The sequence below is a fragment of the Dicentrarchus labrax genome, unplaced genomic scaffold (assembly GCF_905237075.1).
Source record: "Dicentrarchus labrax unplaced genomic scaffold, dlabrax2021, whole genome shotgun sequence".
Taxonomy (NCBI): domain Eukaryota; kingdom Metazoa; phylum Chordata; class Actinopteri; family Moronidae; genus Dicentrarchus; species Dicentrarchus labrax.
Window position 1 is genome coordinate 20,398,141 of NW_026136714.1, and position 21,426 is coordinate 20,419,566.

The window sequence follows — 21,426 nt, forward strand, 5'->3', positions numbered from 1 at the left end:
TTCAGCAGTGTTTTTGAAGCTTCTGATTATGGGTCATGCTAATCTTGCACTTGCCACCTTAGATTCAGGAATAGGCAGCTAGTGTAGCCAGTGTAAAAGCAGCGAGCTACGATAGCTAACCCAGGAGGGAAACTACATTTACTTTCAGTTGGACTCATAGATATAACATAACATAGTTTGTTATGTATTTGTTATGACCCCAATATCCGGGCAGCAGTGCGTTTTATATTTCCAATTTTTAAAAAACACCCCAAATTCTTTCAAACCAACAATTTTTTAATTTTTACAGAGAAATAAAAGGAATTAATTTAGTAAATTTTTTTTTTATTTAATATATATAAATTTATTAAAAAATAAAAAATTTAGGAACTGGGGGGGGGTGTTTAAAATTAATTCTTCAAACGGTTAAATGAAGTAAAAAATAAAACATGATCAGCTGTGATTAGTTATTCAGTTACTAAAGTCAGCGCTCTCTTGTCTGGTAGATACGCTGTCTGTCATATTTCCTTTGCTGGGATTCACTGTAGTCAGATCATTCTGCATCAGGCATCATTTTTGTAATTCAACTATTAAGCTGAGAGGTTGTTGGCCATGTAAAGGTGCAGCTGGTGGATTTCTTTCAGAATGAAACACAAAAAGTGAGCAGATGGAAAGTTAGCTTGATCAATTTGTTTATCTTCTTTGCTTTTTCACACTCCCACTTTTCCTCCAGATCTTTTTTTTTCCGCTTTTCTCACATTGTAGGCAGGTTGTCTCTCTGCCCTCCTGCCTCACTGTTTTTCTCGTTATTTCTTTACTCCTCTGTCTTTCTCACTGTTTATCCACCATCTATTCACAGGCAAAAATAAAACTGAGAGCCTGAGTCCATCTGGACCTGTTGTGGCATGCCATTTGGTACCCTGAACGCCAGCCAGCCCTGGGCCGCCATCTGTGCCATTCTTTGTCATAGAGGTACTGCTCTGGGGCATCGCCAGTGGCACACAACCATCCATCTAGCCATCCATCCGTTCATCATTCCTCTTGTAAAAGGAAATAGCAAGAGAGTCAGAGAGAGAAAGGAGTCCTAAAAAGGCCTGTTCCAACTGACTGACTCGCCCTTGCTGTTACATAAAGCCTCAGAATTATGTAATCTTGGACATCTTGTCCAGTCTTCTATTTTCTGTGTGGGTGGTTCCATCTCTCCAGGCTGGATGGTGGGATGAAAGGAGGTGTAGAGAATGTGTGTCCGTCCTGTATGGATTAGTGGGCACTTGTTTTTGTTTTTTGGACAGTAGCGTTCCTCTGCATCTGTAGCTGACAATGGCACCCTCAAGTCCCAGCGTGGCACTTAACTGAAGAGCCTTGACTATGGGCTCTCCTCCAGATTAACGAGTGAATGCCAGAGGGTGATGAAGTGGCAGGGGTGAATGCATATGTGTGTGTGACAGGGAAATTTCATGCATGGGAGTCGTTGTGTGTTTGTTGGAGGGTGAAGAGGGTGTGTTGGAATTGCAACCCGCTGGGCCTAAGACTCATTAGTTGTGATGTCGATACTTGCTGCTAGGCTGCACACACACATATGCACACACTTGCAAACACACAGACTGGATACGTGACCATGCTGAGGTTCTTGCTGTTTACCCATTGTTTCCTTCTGTGCGTCACCAGATTAGTGATTCAAAGAGATGGGAGGCTCCATCAGGGAAGCCTCTGATAGCTTTGGCATGTTTTGCTGTTTACATTGTGACATTTATCAGTCTGGGAGATACAGTGCAGAGAAGAGGGTTTTGTCTGTCTTACTTTTTTCTCTGAAGTATGTATGTAAAGAAAACACTTGAACTACATCTGGCCAACAATAAATACTCCATACGTCCATCTCCTCATGCAACGTTGTCTGCCGTGGCAAGAAATATAAACTGATTCCTCCTGGACAGCATGGGAAAGGTTGTACATCTACAACTTTAAAAGGCTAAGTTTGACCACGATTACATCATCATTTATCAAGGGCTACTCCAGTGATCAGCATCATGTTTCTTACAAAAAAAACATCACCAATAAAAAGCTGCATCATGATATAGCTACAAGAGTTCAGTTCAGTTCATTTATTATTTGTCCCAAGTGGGCAATTTGGGCTGCAGCAAACATAAAAACACATAATATAACAACACAGAAACAAAGAACAATTGGCATGAGCACTGAGTCATATAAGTCTTTTAAGCTCCTCTGGAGTAGGATATGAGTGTCCACCAAAACCTATGGGCCTGTGAATAGTATAATGAGCAGTGTACCAACAACAGAACATGTCATAATTCGGGAAATTGGCATCACCACTCCGCTTACCTATTGTACTGCAAAAAGGGGTATTGTACAGAAAACAAATTAAATACATTGTCAACTTGGCAGATATGTTAATTAACAATATGTCTTTATTAGGCTGATAAGAAACATATTTTCTGGTGGGCAAGGGTAGCATACAGCCTCATTTCATTTTACCTTCAACAAGCTGCAGTAGCCAAGATCTGGTGAGCCAGTTTGATAAATATGCTGCTTTTCTTGAGCACTGATGTGTCTAAGCTGTAGTGTATCCTGATATGTAACATGTTTTTGTGTGTTGCCCTTTAGTCCTGGCATTTCAATACCCCTTGTCTGGTAAATGCCTATGTGCCACTTTAATGGATGACCATATCAGGATTAAATGTTTTAGCCCTAGAATTCCCTAAGTTGTATAAATATTGTATTCATAGTTGAGAGCTTGTTCTTCTTCAAATATTTGTAGTACATGCTGTTTAAAGTTCTGTGATATTTTATTAATCCAGACTCAAACTTTAAAAACGTGCTCATAAATGACTCACTGTGGAAAAAAGGTCTTTTCACTCAGAGGTCAGAGCACAGGGTCAGCTTCATGATGGAGCCTTCATGCCATTCATTCTGTCTCAGAGAAAAATGAAGCCTTCAAAAACTCTGACTCTCTCTGATAAACTGGATGACTTCAGATTCATTTAACAAGAAAATTGGAAATGCCATTCTTCTAATACTGGGACTGACCTTCAGTCAGTGTTAACTGAAGGTCTGGGTAATGGAACAGAGGCACTCCCATCATCTGTCATTTTCCAAGAACACATTTATCAAGGAATATCTTTCAACTGGATCACCTTATCTCACACTTAAATGTTTCTTACTCCAATTCACTATTTTCTATTTCTTCATGTTTTGATTTCTCACCACTTCCTTCTTCTATGAGCACTTAAGAGTCACAAGACTGCCATCAGGCCAATGTGTCTCAAACCTATAATGTCCCAGGTAGCCAACATGGCTTGGACCAGCAGTCCCCAAAATCATGCCAGGTTATCACACAAAGGCGCCAGATGTTTGATGTCATGTTTCATGATCAGCCAAAGTACATGGGTCTATTTCCAGGCAGTGATACTGCCCCAAAGCCGGTCCAAGCACTGCTAACTAATAGTTTATAGTATATCAGCCGACAACCCCAAAATCTATCCACATCTGGACGTCATATATGAGCCAACCAGAGCTGGCTCACGTTTGGTCCTCCAGTGCCAGAACACTGCCGTGTATGCGAATACTCAGCCGGGATTGGCCTAACTCTGGCGACTGGCTTGTAATCCTGAAAGCCCAGGAAAACTAACACTTCCTGCACCCAAAACAGCCTAAATCCAGCACATATGGTTACCAGATTCATGCAAGACTATGATGTAAATTGCCATAAATACGCTGGTCCAGTTATGGGTGCCGATGCTATCCCAAATGATGCTAACATTTGACCGACCAGAGCCGACTCACATTTGATCCTCTGGTACAAGAACAAAGGACTTTTACCAGCTAAGGTAAGCCAAAAAGTTAGCAACACTAATACTAGTAAATTAAGCCAACTGAACTCAAGTCAACTTGATATACAGTTTTGAGTGGTTAAACCCAAATTCCTCTTTATTTCTTGTGTTCATATAGTTTATTGATGTATTTTTTCCATAAACTAGCAATGTGTCACTTAAGAGATATGACACATAATCAGCTGTGTCAGGTTATTGCAGTGCATGTTCTTGGATCTCCCATCTCCCATGTAAACGTACTGTGATGGTTTCACATTGATCCAGGGTGGGGCATCCTCTCTGCCCCTGCTGTTCTTATGAGGGGAGGAGGGCAAAGGGGAAGTAAAGGAAAAGGGGGAGTTGGGGTTAAGTTGGGTGGGTCGGTTTGTCTTGGCGATGGCTCATTGTTTCCCTGGTTTCCTCAAGTCACTTCCCCCACACTGCAAACATATGAAATAAACAGAGAGATACACAGACAGAGTAAGACAAAGGCAGAGAGGGAGTCAGATATTCTCTGACATCAGCAATCCCCTCAGTGCAGAAATTGTGCAAAATAGTTGCGTAGATAGAAGCTGATACTTCAAGACTGTTGTGTGTGTTGTCCATACAGTGTTTTTTTTAAAACCAGAATTTAATTGGAAAGTTGTTTAAAAGAGAATTCAGGCCAACACACTGGGCCATGTCAGCAAAGTTAAAGGTCTGTGTGATATATATATATATATATATATATATATATATATTTATAATTTTTTTTTTTTTTTCATTCTCATAATAAAATGTAACTTTTGATGTTATAGTTGACTCCTACAGGATGTAATAAACATAGCCTAAAGTATGACCCTTCAGATCTATGCTATGCTAGAAAAAAATAAAATAAAAAAATAAAATGTACAATGAGTACAGAATCCATTTTGCCTTATTTTTCTGTAGTGGCTGGGAAGGTCCAATTAACGGTGATTAAAACTGATAATAATCATAAATGAAATTACAAAAAAAATCTTCATTCTCACATGTGACTAGGTATCAAAACAGTATATTTTAAATGACAAAAGAAAAATAAATTCTTATTTTATTGAATAATTCATTCAACAACCTCTGCTCCGACATTGTATTGTATCATTGTGTCAAAGCAATAAAGCCATCAGTGAATTAAATTTAACACAAATGAGTTAAAATGACATAAAAGGAGACAACACACACACAAACACACACTCCCACACACCTCTCAGACACCCAGCTGCTTAGGCTAATTACAAGCGTTCCCAGACCAGTAACCCCCGTCCCTCCAGAAGAGCTCCTCTGTGTTTTTATGCAGTTAATGATATTATTGTTTGGCAACACTGCTGGGTCTTCACCGCTCCTCTTAATGCCACTGCACCTGCTTCCTCTAACACTGCTGACGGCAGGTGAAAGAATGAGTCTGGCAATCATTTATTACTGGCAGAGCAATCAGGAACTGAATGTTTTTTATTCCTGTCCAGACGAAGAGAGGCAGGAGGTGTTTTACTACAGGAAACTACAAATGTTTCTTCCCATAGAAATTAACCAGTGGAAGTGTCAAGTTGCTGCTCAGACATCTCATGTGTATGAATTCCCCACATGTGACTTTCTTCCAAGTGTACATATATATATATATAATCTTTGGAAACTTTGGGGTTTTTCTCTAGAATTTCAAAGAAAGTTCTGTGGGTTGAAACATTTATTCACTTCCCAAAACCAGTTAAACTAGTATCAACTAACAGGAACCTAGTTTAAAAATAAACCAAATAAATGAATAAATACCAACTTTCACATTTACAAGAGTCTACGACCAATACTGTCTATATCCCGCTTCTTCCAGATCATTTAAATCTGGATTACATTGTAGCTTTGAGTCAGGAATTCTCCATTCCTGCCTAACATCACAGCACAAAGAATCCACACTAAGCAGGTTTGGAGCAGAACTAAAAGTATTTACTCTTTAGATAAATAGTTTTTAGTCTTCACTCAGTTCAGTTTGTCCAGACAGGTGAGAACAATGCCATTCAAACTCAAATACCTGCACCAGAACGTCTGAAATACAAGTCTCTGGCCTCCACAAACACAATCTGAGGCTGATCTGTACAAACGAGCGTGTCTGGGTGGGATAGCCATTGTTTATGACAGTTTAGAGAGACAGTCTGTGCACTTCGTAAGTCCAGACGGGGGTGAGGACAGCTGGAGAAACAGACAGATGAGCTTGGAAACGGATTTGATTCACTGACCGTCCCTCTCTGCCTCGTTTTTTTAATCACTCAGTCCCTACGTCTCTCCGCAGACTGCTTGAGTGAAAACAGTTTGCTCCCATAGGTCTCATTAACCATGAAAACACCAAAGTGTTGCATAAGAATACAGAAAATATAACAGAGTATGTAGAGGATTTAAATGTAGACATATGGGAGTGGGTCTTATTTTGAGGAGTAGATAGAGAAGTGAATTTCAAAAACTTATACTGAAATATATGCAGAGATCTCTACTGAGGAAGAAAGTGAGAAACTCAAATATCCTCACATACAAGCAGCTATCCTTTTCACCCTGTCTCTCTCTCTGCTCTAGTTAATACTGCAGAGAACATTGAGTCAATGGATGAAGACACAGCGTCTGACATAACAGTCAGCTCTTTCTTTCTCAGTCGACCAGTAGTTTTATCTGCTTTAAGGACAGTCAAAAGGAATGGTCCGAGGGGAATAATTGTTAGATTTGTTGATGTTATTATTTTTGTTATACATTTTTTGGGGGGGTGCTTTTTGCCTTTATTGACAGGTTAGGTATGGGGGGAGGGAGGGAATGACACGCAGCACAAACCCTGGGCCACTGCAGCAAGGAGTCAGCCTTGGTACATGGGCCGCCATCACTAACAGGTGAACTACCAGGGCGCCCCTTGTTGATGCTATTCTTATCGGTTCTGTCTCCCAAAGCTCTGAAAAGGCTATAAATCTTGTTAAACAAAATTGGTGGATGAATGAAAGTGAAAGGAAGCTTTTCTTAAGACTGAATGTAGAGTGAATTCTAGATTGGATGATTTCATGCAAAATGAGACAAAAACACGATTAAAGAGAAGTGCTTCATCAGGTAAACACATACCTTCACACGAGTAGCCCTGTTCCACTAGAAATGCAAATACCTGCTGTGCTGACGCACCAAGTCAAGCATGTGTATGAAAACGGCTATTGAGTCCTACACTGTAGACTTTGGTTAATTTTGATCTGACTGTGTTTGACTTTGTCAGCTCAGATGTTCTTGGAGCTAATCCATAGCATTCTAACATGCTAATGTTGATGAGCACAGAGAGAGAGAAGCAGAGAAAGGAATTGAGGAGGCAGAGAGGAGTAATTGAGAGCAACTAAAGGTCATGTTTGTTGTGAGCATTATTTTACTAAAAACTCTGACAGTTACAGATAGATTAGACTTCCACAGGTCTTCTCTGATCTGCTCTAAGACAGTGCTGTTGGAAAAAATGGAGAAACATGAGGAGAGTAATCAGTTTTAAGCCAGTGATTCAGAGAGATAAAGCCTCATTGGAATACCAGTTTAGACTGATTAACACCAAAATCCTACCGCTTTGGTGACATTTTCTCAGTATGCCCTGTTTTTAGAGACTGTAAACAGATATTTAAAGGTAGCTGAACAGTGAGCAAAGCTTTGGTAATTTTTTTTTAGAGATAGAAACGGTCTGATGCCACTTTCTGCTTGAAAAGTGAGCTGTTGAGCCCCATTATCAAACAGACTCCTCGGAAATGTCATTGGGTTGTTACAACACATCCAGAAGGCTTTAGGGTAACTTTTGGTATCATAGAATCAATCCTATAAACTAGCCTATCTTTATATAAGACTTAAACCCCATCAGCCAAAAATATATTTCTTCCTCCAGAATAGTGTTTTCATTTCCTCTTTATCTGTCTTTCAGCTCAACTACAGTGTTGGGTGACATATCAAAACAGGAGGTACATTTTTGTGCAACGCTCAAGTTCAGCACTGAAGTTGTATCACATAAAGGTCAGTGGTTCTTAGTACAGGGGTTGAGACCCCCCAGGAAGCCACAAGAACATTAGATGGGGCTTTAACATGATTTATGGCATTTACATTTAAATACTATTTTATTTTTAAATCTTTGGATAAACTCTTAATCTTGTAAATAGTTAAATGTTTGTGCATGCGTGTAGGCCTCCTCCAAGGAATGATCGAGTAAAATTGCCTCAAAGAGGAAGAACAATATCATCATAAGTACTGTTTATCATTCAGCTTGTTAATGTTGGCACGGTTTTCACGGGATTGCACATTGCAAAAGTTGAGAACTGTTGGTCTGGTTTTACTTAATGCTTCATGTTATTTCATGCTTTCAGTTAACTTTCGCCCTCATTTCTTCGACTTTGATCTATACGACTGTCTGATTCTTATATGTTCAAAGCCATAGGGATACCATTCCCACAACCATGGAAATGGCCCAGTTTTTACTGTTATATAAGCACATTCCTGGTTCAATTGGAACCAGTTCTTCCACGTGGTTTTGATCAGCTGTGCTCTGGAGTATTAGGTGTTGATTGACAGTAGTAGGGGCTTGGATGTGGGAGAAGTGGGTATACAGGGAGGTAGGGAGGATAGGGGCTCCCCCTGTGTGGTCGGATCAGTTTACCAGAAGAAATGTGGACGCTTGTTTGCACTGTGAAAACAGTCCGAGTAGTGAATCGACAGGCATTCCTCGGCCACCAAATGGGGGTCGCCTCGGTGACTTAGGTGGGACGCATTCCTCGCAATCCCAGGAATTCAGAAGCGGGGGGAGGTGGTCGTGGGGCCTTATGCTTGAAACTGAAGCACTGAATTCAAGGAGTTTGAGGGTCCTGCAATATTAAATCTGGAATGCTTTAATTGATTGATTTATCATACCTTAAACTGCATTACTTTTATTTGGCAGATGCTTTTATTCAAAGCACCTTACACCTAAATTATACTTTCCACATCTGCTTAGCTGCGTGGGTCTTTGAGGGTCCAAAAGACAGATATTTGGTTATGTGCCCATGTTCACAAACTCTGACAAGACGTGTGAACACATCTGTGTATGCAGACACACACTGTAGTGTGAACATAGCCGTGATGGGGTTCAGTTAACCTGCTCTTCTTTCAATGAAGAGATACTCTTCTGGTATAACGGATAGCAGCATCTACGCTAACATCAATGGGAACCACCATTGTTGTTCAATGAACAGTGTTCTTCTTGCACAAACGCATAGATTGAACCCTGGCAAGGTTAAGGTTTGGTGTCTTTGACATGTGGACAGAAGTATTCTTCAGTTCAAAGTGTTATTATATGTTATTGTTGTAATTTTACCAATGATTTTCTATAATGATGTAGCTGGTTGAGCTAATTTTACCTACTGAGAAACCTTTAGCCAGTTTAATCTACACAATGCATCATATATGTATATAATCTTTTATAGAAATTATTTATTTGTAGAACTAGTAACTACAGCTATCAGATATATGAAGCCTAGTTGAATAAAAAGTACAATAATTCACTCATATATGCAGTTGAGTCGAGCTCTAAAGTTAATTTAGCCCAGTTTCAATTCTTAATAAATACATATATTTTTCATTTAAATATTGATATAGACATCTAAGACAATCTACTCTTACAAACTTAGTGTTACGGTCAATGGCCGAGGGTCCATTGTGAAATGCAGGTCACAGTGTTCTTGATTCTCAGCACTTCAAATGTCATTAAGCACAGTGGATGTGGTTCTCCGCCGCAGACCATCATGGCAGGTCAACTGCGTGGACGCACGACAAGGGAATCATTCATTCAGCTGTTTACGTGTTCTGTCCTTTTCCTTTTTTCATGTCCTCGTCTACACTGAGCAGTGTCACGCCGGCCAACCCTGTGATGTAACCAGCGAGCCCTCACTCTCAGGCTTGTGTACAGACAGTGGACAGTTTCCCACAGCCCTGACCGACATTTACCATTTATGTCAACGATCACAACGGTCCCTTACATAAGAATGTCCTACCTTTTTTGGTAAAAAAAAAAACAACTTTGTGGAATGTGACTACAAGTGCAAATATGTGTAGCAAATTGTGAGGTATTTTGGAGCCTTATAACTCTTTGTTCCACTTTTAGATCTTCAGTTCCTGTTTGAAGCTGCTACCCATGAAAACAAAGGAAGAAGGAATTCAAGGTGGAAATGCCCGTAGAGTTATATCTGCAGATGACTGTGACTCAAATAAGACATACAGGAAGTGTGGTGTGTGACTGAAGATAATTTTAGCTGCTAAATAGAAAGGTGAACTGATGCCTGTGACCTAGCTGTATGTGGTTTAAGTGGCTCTTTACTGTGTAGTTCTGAAGAAATCTGTGTTCACATTGACTCTCTTCCAAAGACAGACCTTTACCACAAACTTCCCCAGATGGTCTCTTGCACTTCATCTCAAATTGATCTGTGTTGTTGAATATATTATAGTGGATGTGATGCTTTTTCATATACGCATCTGGTGCTTGTAGGAAATGTTTTGCAGCGCAGATGCTCTGCCATAAGTTCACTGTTGGTCAAAGTGGCCTCTGCAAATTGGTGGCTACTATAAAAATGCAAGCAAATTACAGGGCATCCGGGCAAGGGACCAAGAGTTCTGTAATTCATTTGAGAGACTAGAGTAAAGCTTTGAAAACAGAGGGGCTCCTAACTCCACATCACAACAGTTCTGAAGCCCACTTTTATGGCTGATAAATGACCTGCCGTGGTTCCTCCATGTGTGTTTTTAAATTCTGTGGTTCAGCATCCCACCCTGGTACAGAGGCATATGCTTTGCAGCTGCAAATCACAGCTATAATGGAACACTTTCTGCATGGGTTACTGTAATATCAACAGGCGATGATCAGCTTATGATTACCACTCAAAGACATGAGATTCACTGTCTCCTGTAGAAAATATCTATAAGAGAGCACACATATAGCTGTCAACGTGGACCGAACTGAACACCAAAGGTCTTTTTTTCTGTTTTGTCTCTGCAGGGTTGGAAATTAGCCTTCTAATTGTTCACCAGAAGGGACATCATAATGAGGGTTATGTTGGTTCCAAGATTAATAAAAGTGGGCATTTAGGCAGAAAATATCCAAATTATGGCTGTACATGCAATATCAGCAGAGTGGGAAGACTCATGCATTATTCCATGAAGGTTGCCACACAATATAAATAGCCTAAATTGGCTACTTTAATTTGTGGCAGACTCCTTTTACATCAATGGGATACCCCAGTTGGCAGGTCCAACTTATGGTCTATACAATATGACGGAAATGTGACATAAAGCATCTCAGGGCCTTCTGTTTTTATTTCATCAAATATGGTGCTTTTCATATTTATCCACCGTACCCTATGTGCAGACATTTTACGGCTCAAAGGCCACACAAACTGCAAATTCAAAAAAGTCAACAGACACATAGTTTCATTTGAATCTCAACAGTCGTTTTTTTTCAACAGGGGCAGTGATTGGCTAGTCATATCGGTGCAATGAAACAGAGACAAAAAATGTAGGACATGGTTATATTTACACGAGCAGCAATGAAATTCAAAGTGACTGAACTTACAAGGCAAGCTGTGCACCAAGTATGTATTTTTTTTATTTCAAACTCAGAGATGTTTGACTTCTGGAATGTGGTCATTAGAAGTCTGCTAGTAAATACTTTTGAGTGAAATAAATCTCATTGTTTACTGCAGAGTTTGTCAGTCTTTAGGAGTGTGCTTGCAACAAGGGCTCTAGTAGACATCAATCTGATTCTTAGGGGGCCGTAAGCTGCAAAAAAAAGCACAGATTCCATGAATTGCTGCACTGCTCCCATGTTGAGTCTTTGTTTGTGTCTGGTGTGAAAGTTTGCGATCCACTGATCTAAACAACACGGCTGCTGCTGGTTGTCAGGAGACATGAAAGGGGAGAAAATGGAGCCACGCCAAAGAGCAGCGTGCAAGCAGGGATCCTGAGGTTCCACAGTGGGATACCTCAGTTCTCCTCCAGCCTCAGCTGACGTAACCATCTCCAGCGTTTGAGCCGTGTGTACCTCATTTTACCTTGTTGTGTGCTCGCTGACCTGGTTTTCTGCACTACAAATCACACTGGGAGAAAATCTACAGCCTCTTTCTCGCCATCGAGGATGGGAAAGAAGACACTCCAGAGTGCAGACTCTGCAGTTATTTATTTATTGCGGTCATATATTAAATGCCTGGCTCTTTCTTTCGGGTGTACAAACTCTTTTGCAAATTGGCCTACCATAGACTAGTAATTAGAGCTTCTCCCATACCAGAGAGATCACAGGTTTCAACCCTACAAAATGTATGTTTCCACCAGGCATCCTCCCTTTATTATTTTCCCGCTCACACTTTGTAGGTTGCAAAGGGGTCAGCTAATGGTCTAGGCTGTAAAAAAATATGCAAAAATCCAAGATGTTATTCCCAGTCAGGCTACCGCATGCCCACTCTCTCTAAACAAGTGTTTATGAATAATAATAATAATCCAGTTATTGTTGTTAGTGATGTAATTAGGAAAGATGCATTGAGCTCTTGAGCCTGACTGTCCAGGTGTGTGTCCTGAGTATTTTGGAAAGGATTTGCAAGCCTTTGTTTGTGTTTGAGAGAGAATAGCGTGATGTTCCTCAGAAGGCCAGTGGGGAACAGCCTAGAGGCATGCATGAGTAATGAGATGAATGTCCAGTCGACTGTTTCGGCTCCCCTCTTCCTCTGTAATTACCTATGCTGTGGCGGGCTCATCATTTGTACGTGTTAGTGTGTGTGTGCTCCCAAGCAGTCAGTGCTGTGCATTCTGCTGTGAAGAACAACCTTCATGTCAGCCTGCAGTTCCAGGGCCTATAGCTATTTCCAAGATATAAACTACAAAATCAGACTTTTTCCAGGGCCTGTTGTACAAAATGTCCCCAACATGTTGTTAGTTGTTGTAGGGCTGTTGATCACTACTTTACCAGAGATTTTGCCTTTTAAAATCACATTTGCCAGACATTTATCCCACTTTTTGGGCCTTTCTGACTGCAAATAGTTCCAAGATCTCAGGAGCTTCAGTGACTAAAGTCAAGAACCTTTTCAGAAACTTGAAGTCCCTATAGTGTATTCATATTTGTGTTTCCACTAAAACTAAATATCTGTGAATATGAGACCAATAATGGGTTACAAAGCTTTTTTTTAAACTGTAATTTTTGAATAGGACAAGACAACGATATAGTCATTGTATTGTTCTGTGTAATTTACTGGAAATTAAACATGCAGAGATAGAAAGGCAGACTGAAACCTCAAGAAAAGTCCCAAAATGATACTGGTTATTTTTGGGGTTTAGTTTGTAAGCATGTTAAACCAATTAGGAAAGTTTCATTTGTCTTTGTTGCACACTTTTTCACTTCTCCTCTCGTCTATTGGGAAATTGGTTATGCAGCAATGATTTAAATGTCAACAACACTGAAAGTAATTCCCTTCTGTAGTCCTAATACCTGATACCAGTGACAAAGAGTGTAATAGCCAGTATAACTCCACCCCGATAGTTCCTTGGCCTTTGGAAAGTCCCACCCCAAGAGGATGGACTTTCTGTGTGCAGGAATCATGGCATGTCCCTAGAACCAAAACTAAAACTTAGTTCCTGTGGTTGAAATTGACAGTTCCTGGGTGAATTTCCTGAGGTGGAATTAACTTTCTACTGAGCCCATCTTCCCCGTCTTCCTTTATAATGAGAGGACTTCTTTGTGTGTGCTTCTTTTGCTGCATCTTCCTCCTCAACATATGCTAATATACTGTACAGTACTCTCGATGCTGTGAAAATCCCCATTGCCATTTCCTTTCAGCTTGTATTTCCTCATTCTGAGATCATTTAGGAATATTAAACTGGTGTTTCTGTTTTGTTCTCCGTTTCTGGTGCTGGGTTTAGCTCATTTTTCATCTGATTCCCGGAAAAAAGGAATGTCTCCTTTCAGAGATAATGTTTCAAAATATGTCACCATAAAAAAATCTGTTTTATCTTTATCTTGTCATCTACGGCATCTTTGTTGTTCAAGACAGGCTTTTAGGCAAGATTTGACAGTGCCTGTAGAGTCAAAATGTGCAGGAGTACTGTAATTTGAAATACTGCTGTTATTTAACCTTTGTCGACGTTGGCTTGTCACATCATATGGATAAAGAAAAGTTGTTTTCAGAGCAGTCTGCATTCTGAGCTTTTTTCTCTCAAGGATTACTTTTGTATAGGGAAAAACATTACGCCTCCCCTTTAAACACACAGAGATTAAATTGTATCTTCTCTTCTAATAAGACAGCCAATAAGATAATTATCCAAGATTTCTGTTCTTTAAAACAAACTTTTACCTGTTCTGCATTGCAACACAATGAGAAAGTGTATACAGAAGAAAATGGGTTTTACCTGTAATTGACACTGGTTTTCTCTTTTAAGATCATTGTTAAACTCATTCCAAGTCACTGTATAACAGAACAAAGGCTGAAGGCTTGAAATGCAAATGTGACTGCAGGAGGGCAGACTGAATTTGCATTAGCAGCACTTTAAAGCACTCCCCCTCTGCTAATTGCTATGTTTGTGGATGAATGACTGAGGAGGTGAACCAGTGAAATAGAAGGAGGGACACCAGAGATCTTAATGCTCTCAACAGACATCCAGGGAATGCACAAGACGACCCATTAGCACCTCGCAACCTCTTCAGGAGCAGTTTCCTCTGGATGGTTCCCTCTTGTTATTCAAAGTTGAAATTAATTTGCGGTCTCTGGGGACGTGTACGCACTTATTTACAGGTGTGACTGTACCCAAAGTGCACTGAGTAAGCATTGGGATGTGAGTGTTTAATCCAGTTTCTGTGGTTGTAAGAGACATATGATCATATAGCTACTTATTTAGTGTGATAAAGACTGTATAGTCAACTTGGTCAGCTGTTACTATTCTACTTGGCTGCTGTCTTTTCTTCACCAGTTGTTACCTGTAGTGTTCAGCTTTTCAATGATGGTTGTGGTCTTGCATTTTTGTAAGAAAGGCACATTTCTTCTTCTGATGCCACATGTGAACTGCAGTCTGTCTCAGTTGGACCTAAGTATGTCTAAGGTAAACAGCAGAATTACATTGTGCGCTTGCATGTATTTGATTGCCCTATATGTTGTGTTGCCTGTCTGATGAGATGGGATTGTGTTGTGGTAAAGGTGGAGTCAGGTTAAACCTTTCTTGCTTTACAACAGCACTTTTTTTTTTTTGCGTAAGGAATCTCTGTTAACACCCCATTGTGCCAACTGCTGTCTTATTGAAATGAATGAGGTGGTGGTATTTATTCATGCAGAGCTGTTGTCTGTCTGAAGACAGCCTTAGTTAGTAGTATACCATGTGTGACATATACCTTAACCCCTTGACCCAACCCCCCACTGCTGTGTGTATGTCATTCTAATTTGAATAATTGCTTATATGTAGGTGAACCTAAACCGCCCAAACAGACACAAATTGATGTACATTGATGTCTTTTATCATGAATCTAGAGACACTATATGCATTATGTTGATATTCCTCACATAGCTGTTGGAGAGATAACCAAGTGGATATGCAGATCACATAAAACTAGCATACCACAGGGTTGTCAAGGCAAGGGTTGCACAACTGTGACTCATGGTACTCTGGTTTAAATAAATATTGTACAACACATCATATATATCATTAATGAATAATATATGAGTATACTGCATATTAAAAAGGAATTCATATCTCATTGTGCCTTCTTGGATACAAAAACATAAAACGTTAATGTTCTCAGTGGAGATATAAAAGAAATATAGGAGCTGTGAGGATAAAATATAGATCAAATAGGAACATTAGAGATTGGGGCGGTGTATAATTTAAGAATATGCATTTTCACTACAATATATGAATGAGTATTACACATTATACACATACTGCTCATTTGGATGTGCAAAATCACATTAGCAGCGTTTAGAGACACACAGGGAAGTTATTAAGTTATTTGTCATTATACGTTTTTATTTTCTGTATTCATTTATTTGATATTGTAACGCAAGGCTACATCACGTCACGTGACGTCACGCGGCGAACTCGCCGTCACCCGGAAGAGAGGAGCGTCGGAGTGTGTGTGAGGATTGTTTACATTTCCTGCAGCCTGTTAAAATGAATCCTCCGATGATCAACTCGACCAACTCCGTGTCAACAACCAAAAGTAAGAATCCTTAAAGCAACCGACATGTTTTATTTGAGGTTTGACTGGCAGCAGAGAGCCAGGAAGAGACTAACAGTCACGTAGCTAGGTCAGCTAACTGTTAGCCGCTACAATTAGCTGTATATGTGGCTTTGTAGTTTGGGTTCACTCCGTTATTAAAGCTGCTGAACCTTTCAGTGCTTCATACAGTGCATGCACAATGACACCCCCAGCCTTTTGAATGGCGGACAGTGTTACCAGGCTGCTATTATTCTGTATGTGTCTGAACTTTTCACCTGGTAGCTGACTTGTAACATTCAGTGTCAGCTAATTAATGGATAATTAGCACAAGCTTAAATAATGTGAGCATAATATCTCTGCTAAAGATGGAGAAGACTTCAGGTGTCTGAACGTAAACTCGGATTTATAACACAACTTATGGCTGTGGTATGTTACTGAAGCCAGCTGATTGTTTGTATGTTTACATTCAAGACTTGTACACCTTGTTATTAATGAAAACTAAATACCTTAGTTAACCTTTATTATGCTGAATAGTTGGGTGTATGACAGACACCCTCCTTATAAAAAAATAAGCTGCTAGGGATTGAATTCCTTCTTGCTACTCCTGTATCACTGTGACCCAGAAACTTCTTTTAGTGAGATCAGTGGGTGTAGACTTTAGATTAAATTCACCTTCAGACTTAAAGTTTTTCTTGGCATATGATTATTAAAGTGATGTTTTCAGGCCCTAATGTGCAGTGCGGGGAACTTAAAAAAGTTGAACTTTTTTTAACTTAAAATTTTTGAGCCCATTTCACTCAATTCAAGATCAAATACTTGAAGATGAAGAGGAATGTGAAAAGATGCCTTATGCCTGTGGTTATGTTGAGCTGCTCCCCTGCACCCTCACGCACACTTCAGACAGTGATTCAGACTCAGTTGTCAGTTTATTGGGTCCATCTTGTTAAAACTAATGGAGTCTAACACAACAACCTGCCTTAAATCTCACCTTCATGAATGCTAAGATGTTCAGTTTTTTGTTCAACATACTTTAGAGAGGCATTGTATTACATTATACTGGAAGTTGTTTCTTATATTTGCAGCTCTTTTATATCAGTGAAGACTAATTATGTAGATGGTAATACCTCTCAGTATATAACATAGTAACCTGCACAAATTGTTGTTAAACAGACCACTGTTTGATCCTAATCGATTGTGTAGGCATTCATGTGCATGTAATTACGCTTCCTCTTCTATAGTTTTGTATAAATCCTCAGATTATCTCTTCCCAGATTGGGATCCTTTGCAACATGGAGGGTCAGTGGTCTAGCACATGTTCATCTGATGGTGCTTGTCATGAAAACTTTTATGAACCATAAGCCCAGATCACCAGCATCATCATGCATTCAGCATTGTTTCTGTATGTACAGGAAAACGAGAGGCTGAGCGGTCAGTTAACTGGACAGTGGAGGAAACTCAGGTGCTGCTGTGCGCCTGGAGCGATGAGCGCGTCCAGAAGAGTTTGGCAGAAAACCTTCGCAACCGCCATGTCTTCAAACACCTCTCGGCCCGCATGAGCGAAATGGGTTTCTCTCGGAGTCCACACCAGTGCCGCCTTCGGGTCAAAACTCTGAAGGCTAACTATGTGAGAGCCAAACTACAGAGGAGCGTGGACGGCTCGCAGCCTTGCACTTTTAAATACTTTGCAGACATGGATGCCGTGTTGGGCCGGAGGTCAGCAGGAGGGGAAGGAGGGCCCTATTTTGTTTCTCCAGAACGGATCGCTGAGCGTAACCTTGACTCCATGGACAGGACAGGAAGTATCCTGCCAGATGTCAATTCTAATATTGAGATTAGTGGACACCATTTTGGCTCTTTGGGGAGGACAGGAAGACAATGTTTGAGCTCTTTAGAGGAGAGAGGAGGCCACCGGTCTTGGCAGTTGGACTCAGAAGTCAAGTTGGAAGACGGAGAAGATTCAGCAGATGAGTTTGAGTTCAGCAACACAGGATTCCTGCAGCGTCCGAGAGACAGACATCGTGGAGTTTATCTGGAGTCACCCATCCATCAAGAAATTAGTGGTATGTACTGTGATTATTATATAAATCATTAGAGGCAAAACCAAATGCTAAATGTTTAGTTTTAGTCTTACCAAAAAAACCTCTATTGAACATATTGTCATCTGCCACATGGCTGTGAATCTTTCTCATCGGCTTTGTTGCTACTTATGATGAATTACGACCCCCGAATACAGACTACCAAATTCTTTACACCAAATGGCATTCAGTATCTGCAAAGTGAAACTAATTTGTCCAGTAGATGTTTTTTATGGCAGGTATTTAATTTATATCTTATTTTAGCGTAGCTCATTTTAGCTTTTGGCAGGTGACCCAAACATCTGATTTTGAACGTGATAAGCACACGTCTTCAGATGATATGTGCACTACAAGTACATCATATATTTAGCATGTTAACTGTGAACTTAAACCTGAAAAATATAACACAGCAGTTTTGTGTGAACAGCAAATCGTTTCAAAAACACCTGACCCAAGACACCAATTTGTTAAATGAGATGTCTATAATTAGGATTTTTAGAAGTTGACTTGTGTTTTTTTTAGATTATTATACAAATATTTCCATTAGGCAACACAGCACCAGAGATGGGTTAAAAACATCTGCATATGATTTTAAAATTGCAGTTATCAGTCATTATCAACATTTCTACATCACATCACGATTTTTGTGTATTCAAACTAAGAATGTCAAGTGCAGCTGTTTTTTTTGTAAATATGATAACAAAGCTCCTGACTTCCTGTTTATCATCACTTCACTGTATATCCCCATATGCACATAAGCAGCAAATACTTACATTTTAGCAGCTGGAACCAGAGAATATTTAACTAGTCCATTAAGTGACTCTAGATATTCAGATATTCCTGTCATTAGTAATTTCATACCTGTACTATTTTATATTCTGTGTCATAGGTACACTAGTGGAAAACAGCTTGAGCACTCCTTCCCCACATGTGGTACCACCTCCACCTCCAACTGCTCCTTCTCCTCCCCCTCATATCCAACCTGCTGCCTCTCCACTCCCTACACCCCCAGATCCAAGCCCTACCACCCACCCCAGCTCTGGCCACCATCACCAGTCCACCTGCCCGGAACCCGTCCTCAAGCACCTGTCGGAGTGCTTCCAGCGGTTGGTGTCGGAGACCCGGGGCCTGCTGGTGCAGCTGGAGAGTCAGCGACAGGAGCAGGCCCGCTGGCATCAGGAGCTCCTGGCCCAGTGGCTGCAGAGGGAGGAGCGCCGGCAGAGGGAGACGGCTGAGAGAGAGGAGAGGAGGGAGAAAGCTCGCATGGAGCATGAGATCAGAGTCCTTGAGCTCCTCACCAGTCTAGCCAGAGAACATGGGTGTAGATGTGGAGACAGCCAGACTGCAGCAGAGGCAGCAACTGGTACAAATCATACCTTGAACAAAGGCAGAAATTAGGATGCACTCACACCAAGGGTTTTTACAGTGGTTAACCCAAAGTGTGACATGGTAACATGGTATATAAGCTCAGGTGGAATCAAATAAAGGCACTGATAATGTAAACAGCCACACTCAGGACGGTTTAGGCCTTAACCCTGAGTTATATAAAACTTTTAATAGAACCAAATGCAGGAGAGGACCCTCAAAATCCAAGAGTTTGTGAGTAAAAGAGGTTGATTATTGACAGCCTGTGTTCAGAGAGCTTAGAAGAAGAAATTACAATTGTATGGACAATTTGTTCTTCTCTCTGTTCTTTGTCACAACATCTGAGAGGGTTGGTAGGTGTCGGTTGATTGTAACAAATGTAATGGAATTGTTTCATGCACTTTTATATAAATTAAAAAACAGATATTTTCAACCATTTTCTGTTTTCCACTGGAATGTGTTTTTCAACAAGGTAGCCTTTTAGTACTGATAGAAGAGTCTAAATCTGTACTGATACTTGGTAATACTGACACGTTGCTAAAGTCTCAGTAACAATTGGCGACTTCATCACTGCTGTTAGTGTCACTGCAACTGAGCAACACAGTGACTTGCCTGGAACAGTTCTTACAAGGAAATATTAAAGTCCTAGTTACACATTTTAAAGGTGTCTACTTTGCTTTTTGCTATCATAATAACCTTACAATGTATTACAATTGACTGTTCTCGTACAAAAATAATTACCACCTTTGGCCACTACAGCTACAGTCTGCATCACCATATACAGTACATTCAGTCTGAATACTGATTTCATGCTCTATGTTTCTGAAAACTAATTCTAACTCCAACTCCAATCAAATCTTTAAATCTTCTGTGCTCACAAATGCACAGTTATCAAGCTGATTATAAAGTACAGTTCTTACTTGAATCAGTTTACATTCCAAACAAAATGGACTCACTAGAACAGAAACGGAGGATACATATGTTCTGGCATCATTTGGATACATTGTGTTTATATGTTTTATATTTCATACAGACAGATATCGTAAACATGAATAATTTAATCACATATTTTATTAATTCTACAACATATGTATGCAATATATTGCACAATGCATTACAAACAAAAACATCTGTCAATAATACATTAGATATGCATATATGGCAAATGTATTTTGTTACATAAAGAAGACATACAGACACAAAATCTAAGCATAGCATGGAGAGTTGATCTGTCACAGGTGATTATTATGATTATTAATGGCTTTGTCATCAGCTCATTAGAAAATATATCCTTCAACAAGAAAGTCACAAGTTTAATTCCCTTGGTGCCTGAAAATTTTGTATCATTACTCAGGATGTTTGTACATGTGTCCATGAGCAAGACACTGGTCTGTGACCTGGCTGCTGCAGGGGCAACACCGGTGGGAAACAACATGGTACTGTAAATTCCTGATGCCTATCTTCGCTGCTCCGCGTTGAAGCTATATGGGGAATGTAGCACAAACATAAAGTCAGTGTTTGTTTATTTCCCTGCAGGAACATTTCAAATCAGCCTTGCATAACAGACCTTTAGCACAGTTCTGATAGTCTAGTCAGGATTTTTCTTCATGAGAGTAAACATCAGATGTCTTCAGTCAAGCTGTGGACATACTGTACCTTTTTACACACTATATATATTTCCTGTTAGCTCTAGCCCTTAGTGCTACACACTTTATCAAATGAGCTACACAACAATCTATTTTCTGTGATAGGATTTTTTTCTTCCTGCTCTGCCCTGCTTTACACTCACTTACAGGAATCTGATTTATTAAACCTCCAGGCTGTAGCTGCCCCATGCTGATTGCTACCTGAATAGACAAACTGGAAATCTTTCACTCAACCATTCAACACTGGCTGCCCTGAAGGGACAGAGCGTGAACATGCTGAATTGGAAAAGCCCCACTTCCTTTAGCTTTAGAAATGCTGAAACCAG

General features: G+C 40.1%; 2 protein-coding genes across 3 annotated transcripts in view; both read left to right on the plus strand.

Annotated features, from left to right (window-relative positions):
* rasgef1ba (RasGEF domain family, member 1Ba) overlaps window positions 1-21,426 on the plus strand; it is a 120,364-nt gene that overhangs the window by 65,717 nt on the left and 33,221 nt on the right. The window lies entirely within an intron of this gene.
* On the plus strand, window positions 15,873-19,892 carry LOC127376206 (uncharacterized). 2 transcript variants are annotated; one of them, XM_051422892.1, is made up of 4 exons: window positions 15,881-16,014; window positions 17,286-17,310; window positions 17,424-18,074; window positions 18,979-19,892. In XM_051422892.1, the coding sequence occupies exons 2-4, from the start codon at window positions 17,304-17,306 to the stop codon at window positions 19,485-19,487; spliced, it is 1,167 nt and encodes a 388-aa protein (XP_051278852.1). In that variant the 5' UTR covers window positions 15,881-16,014; window positions 17,286-17,303; the 3' UTR covers window positions 19,488-19,892. The 2 variants fall into 2 exon arrangements, with proteins under 2 accessions (XP_051278851.1, XP_051278852.1); XM_051422891.1 differs by lacking the exon at window positions 17,286-17,310 and having other exon boundaries at window positions 15,873-16,014.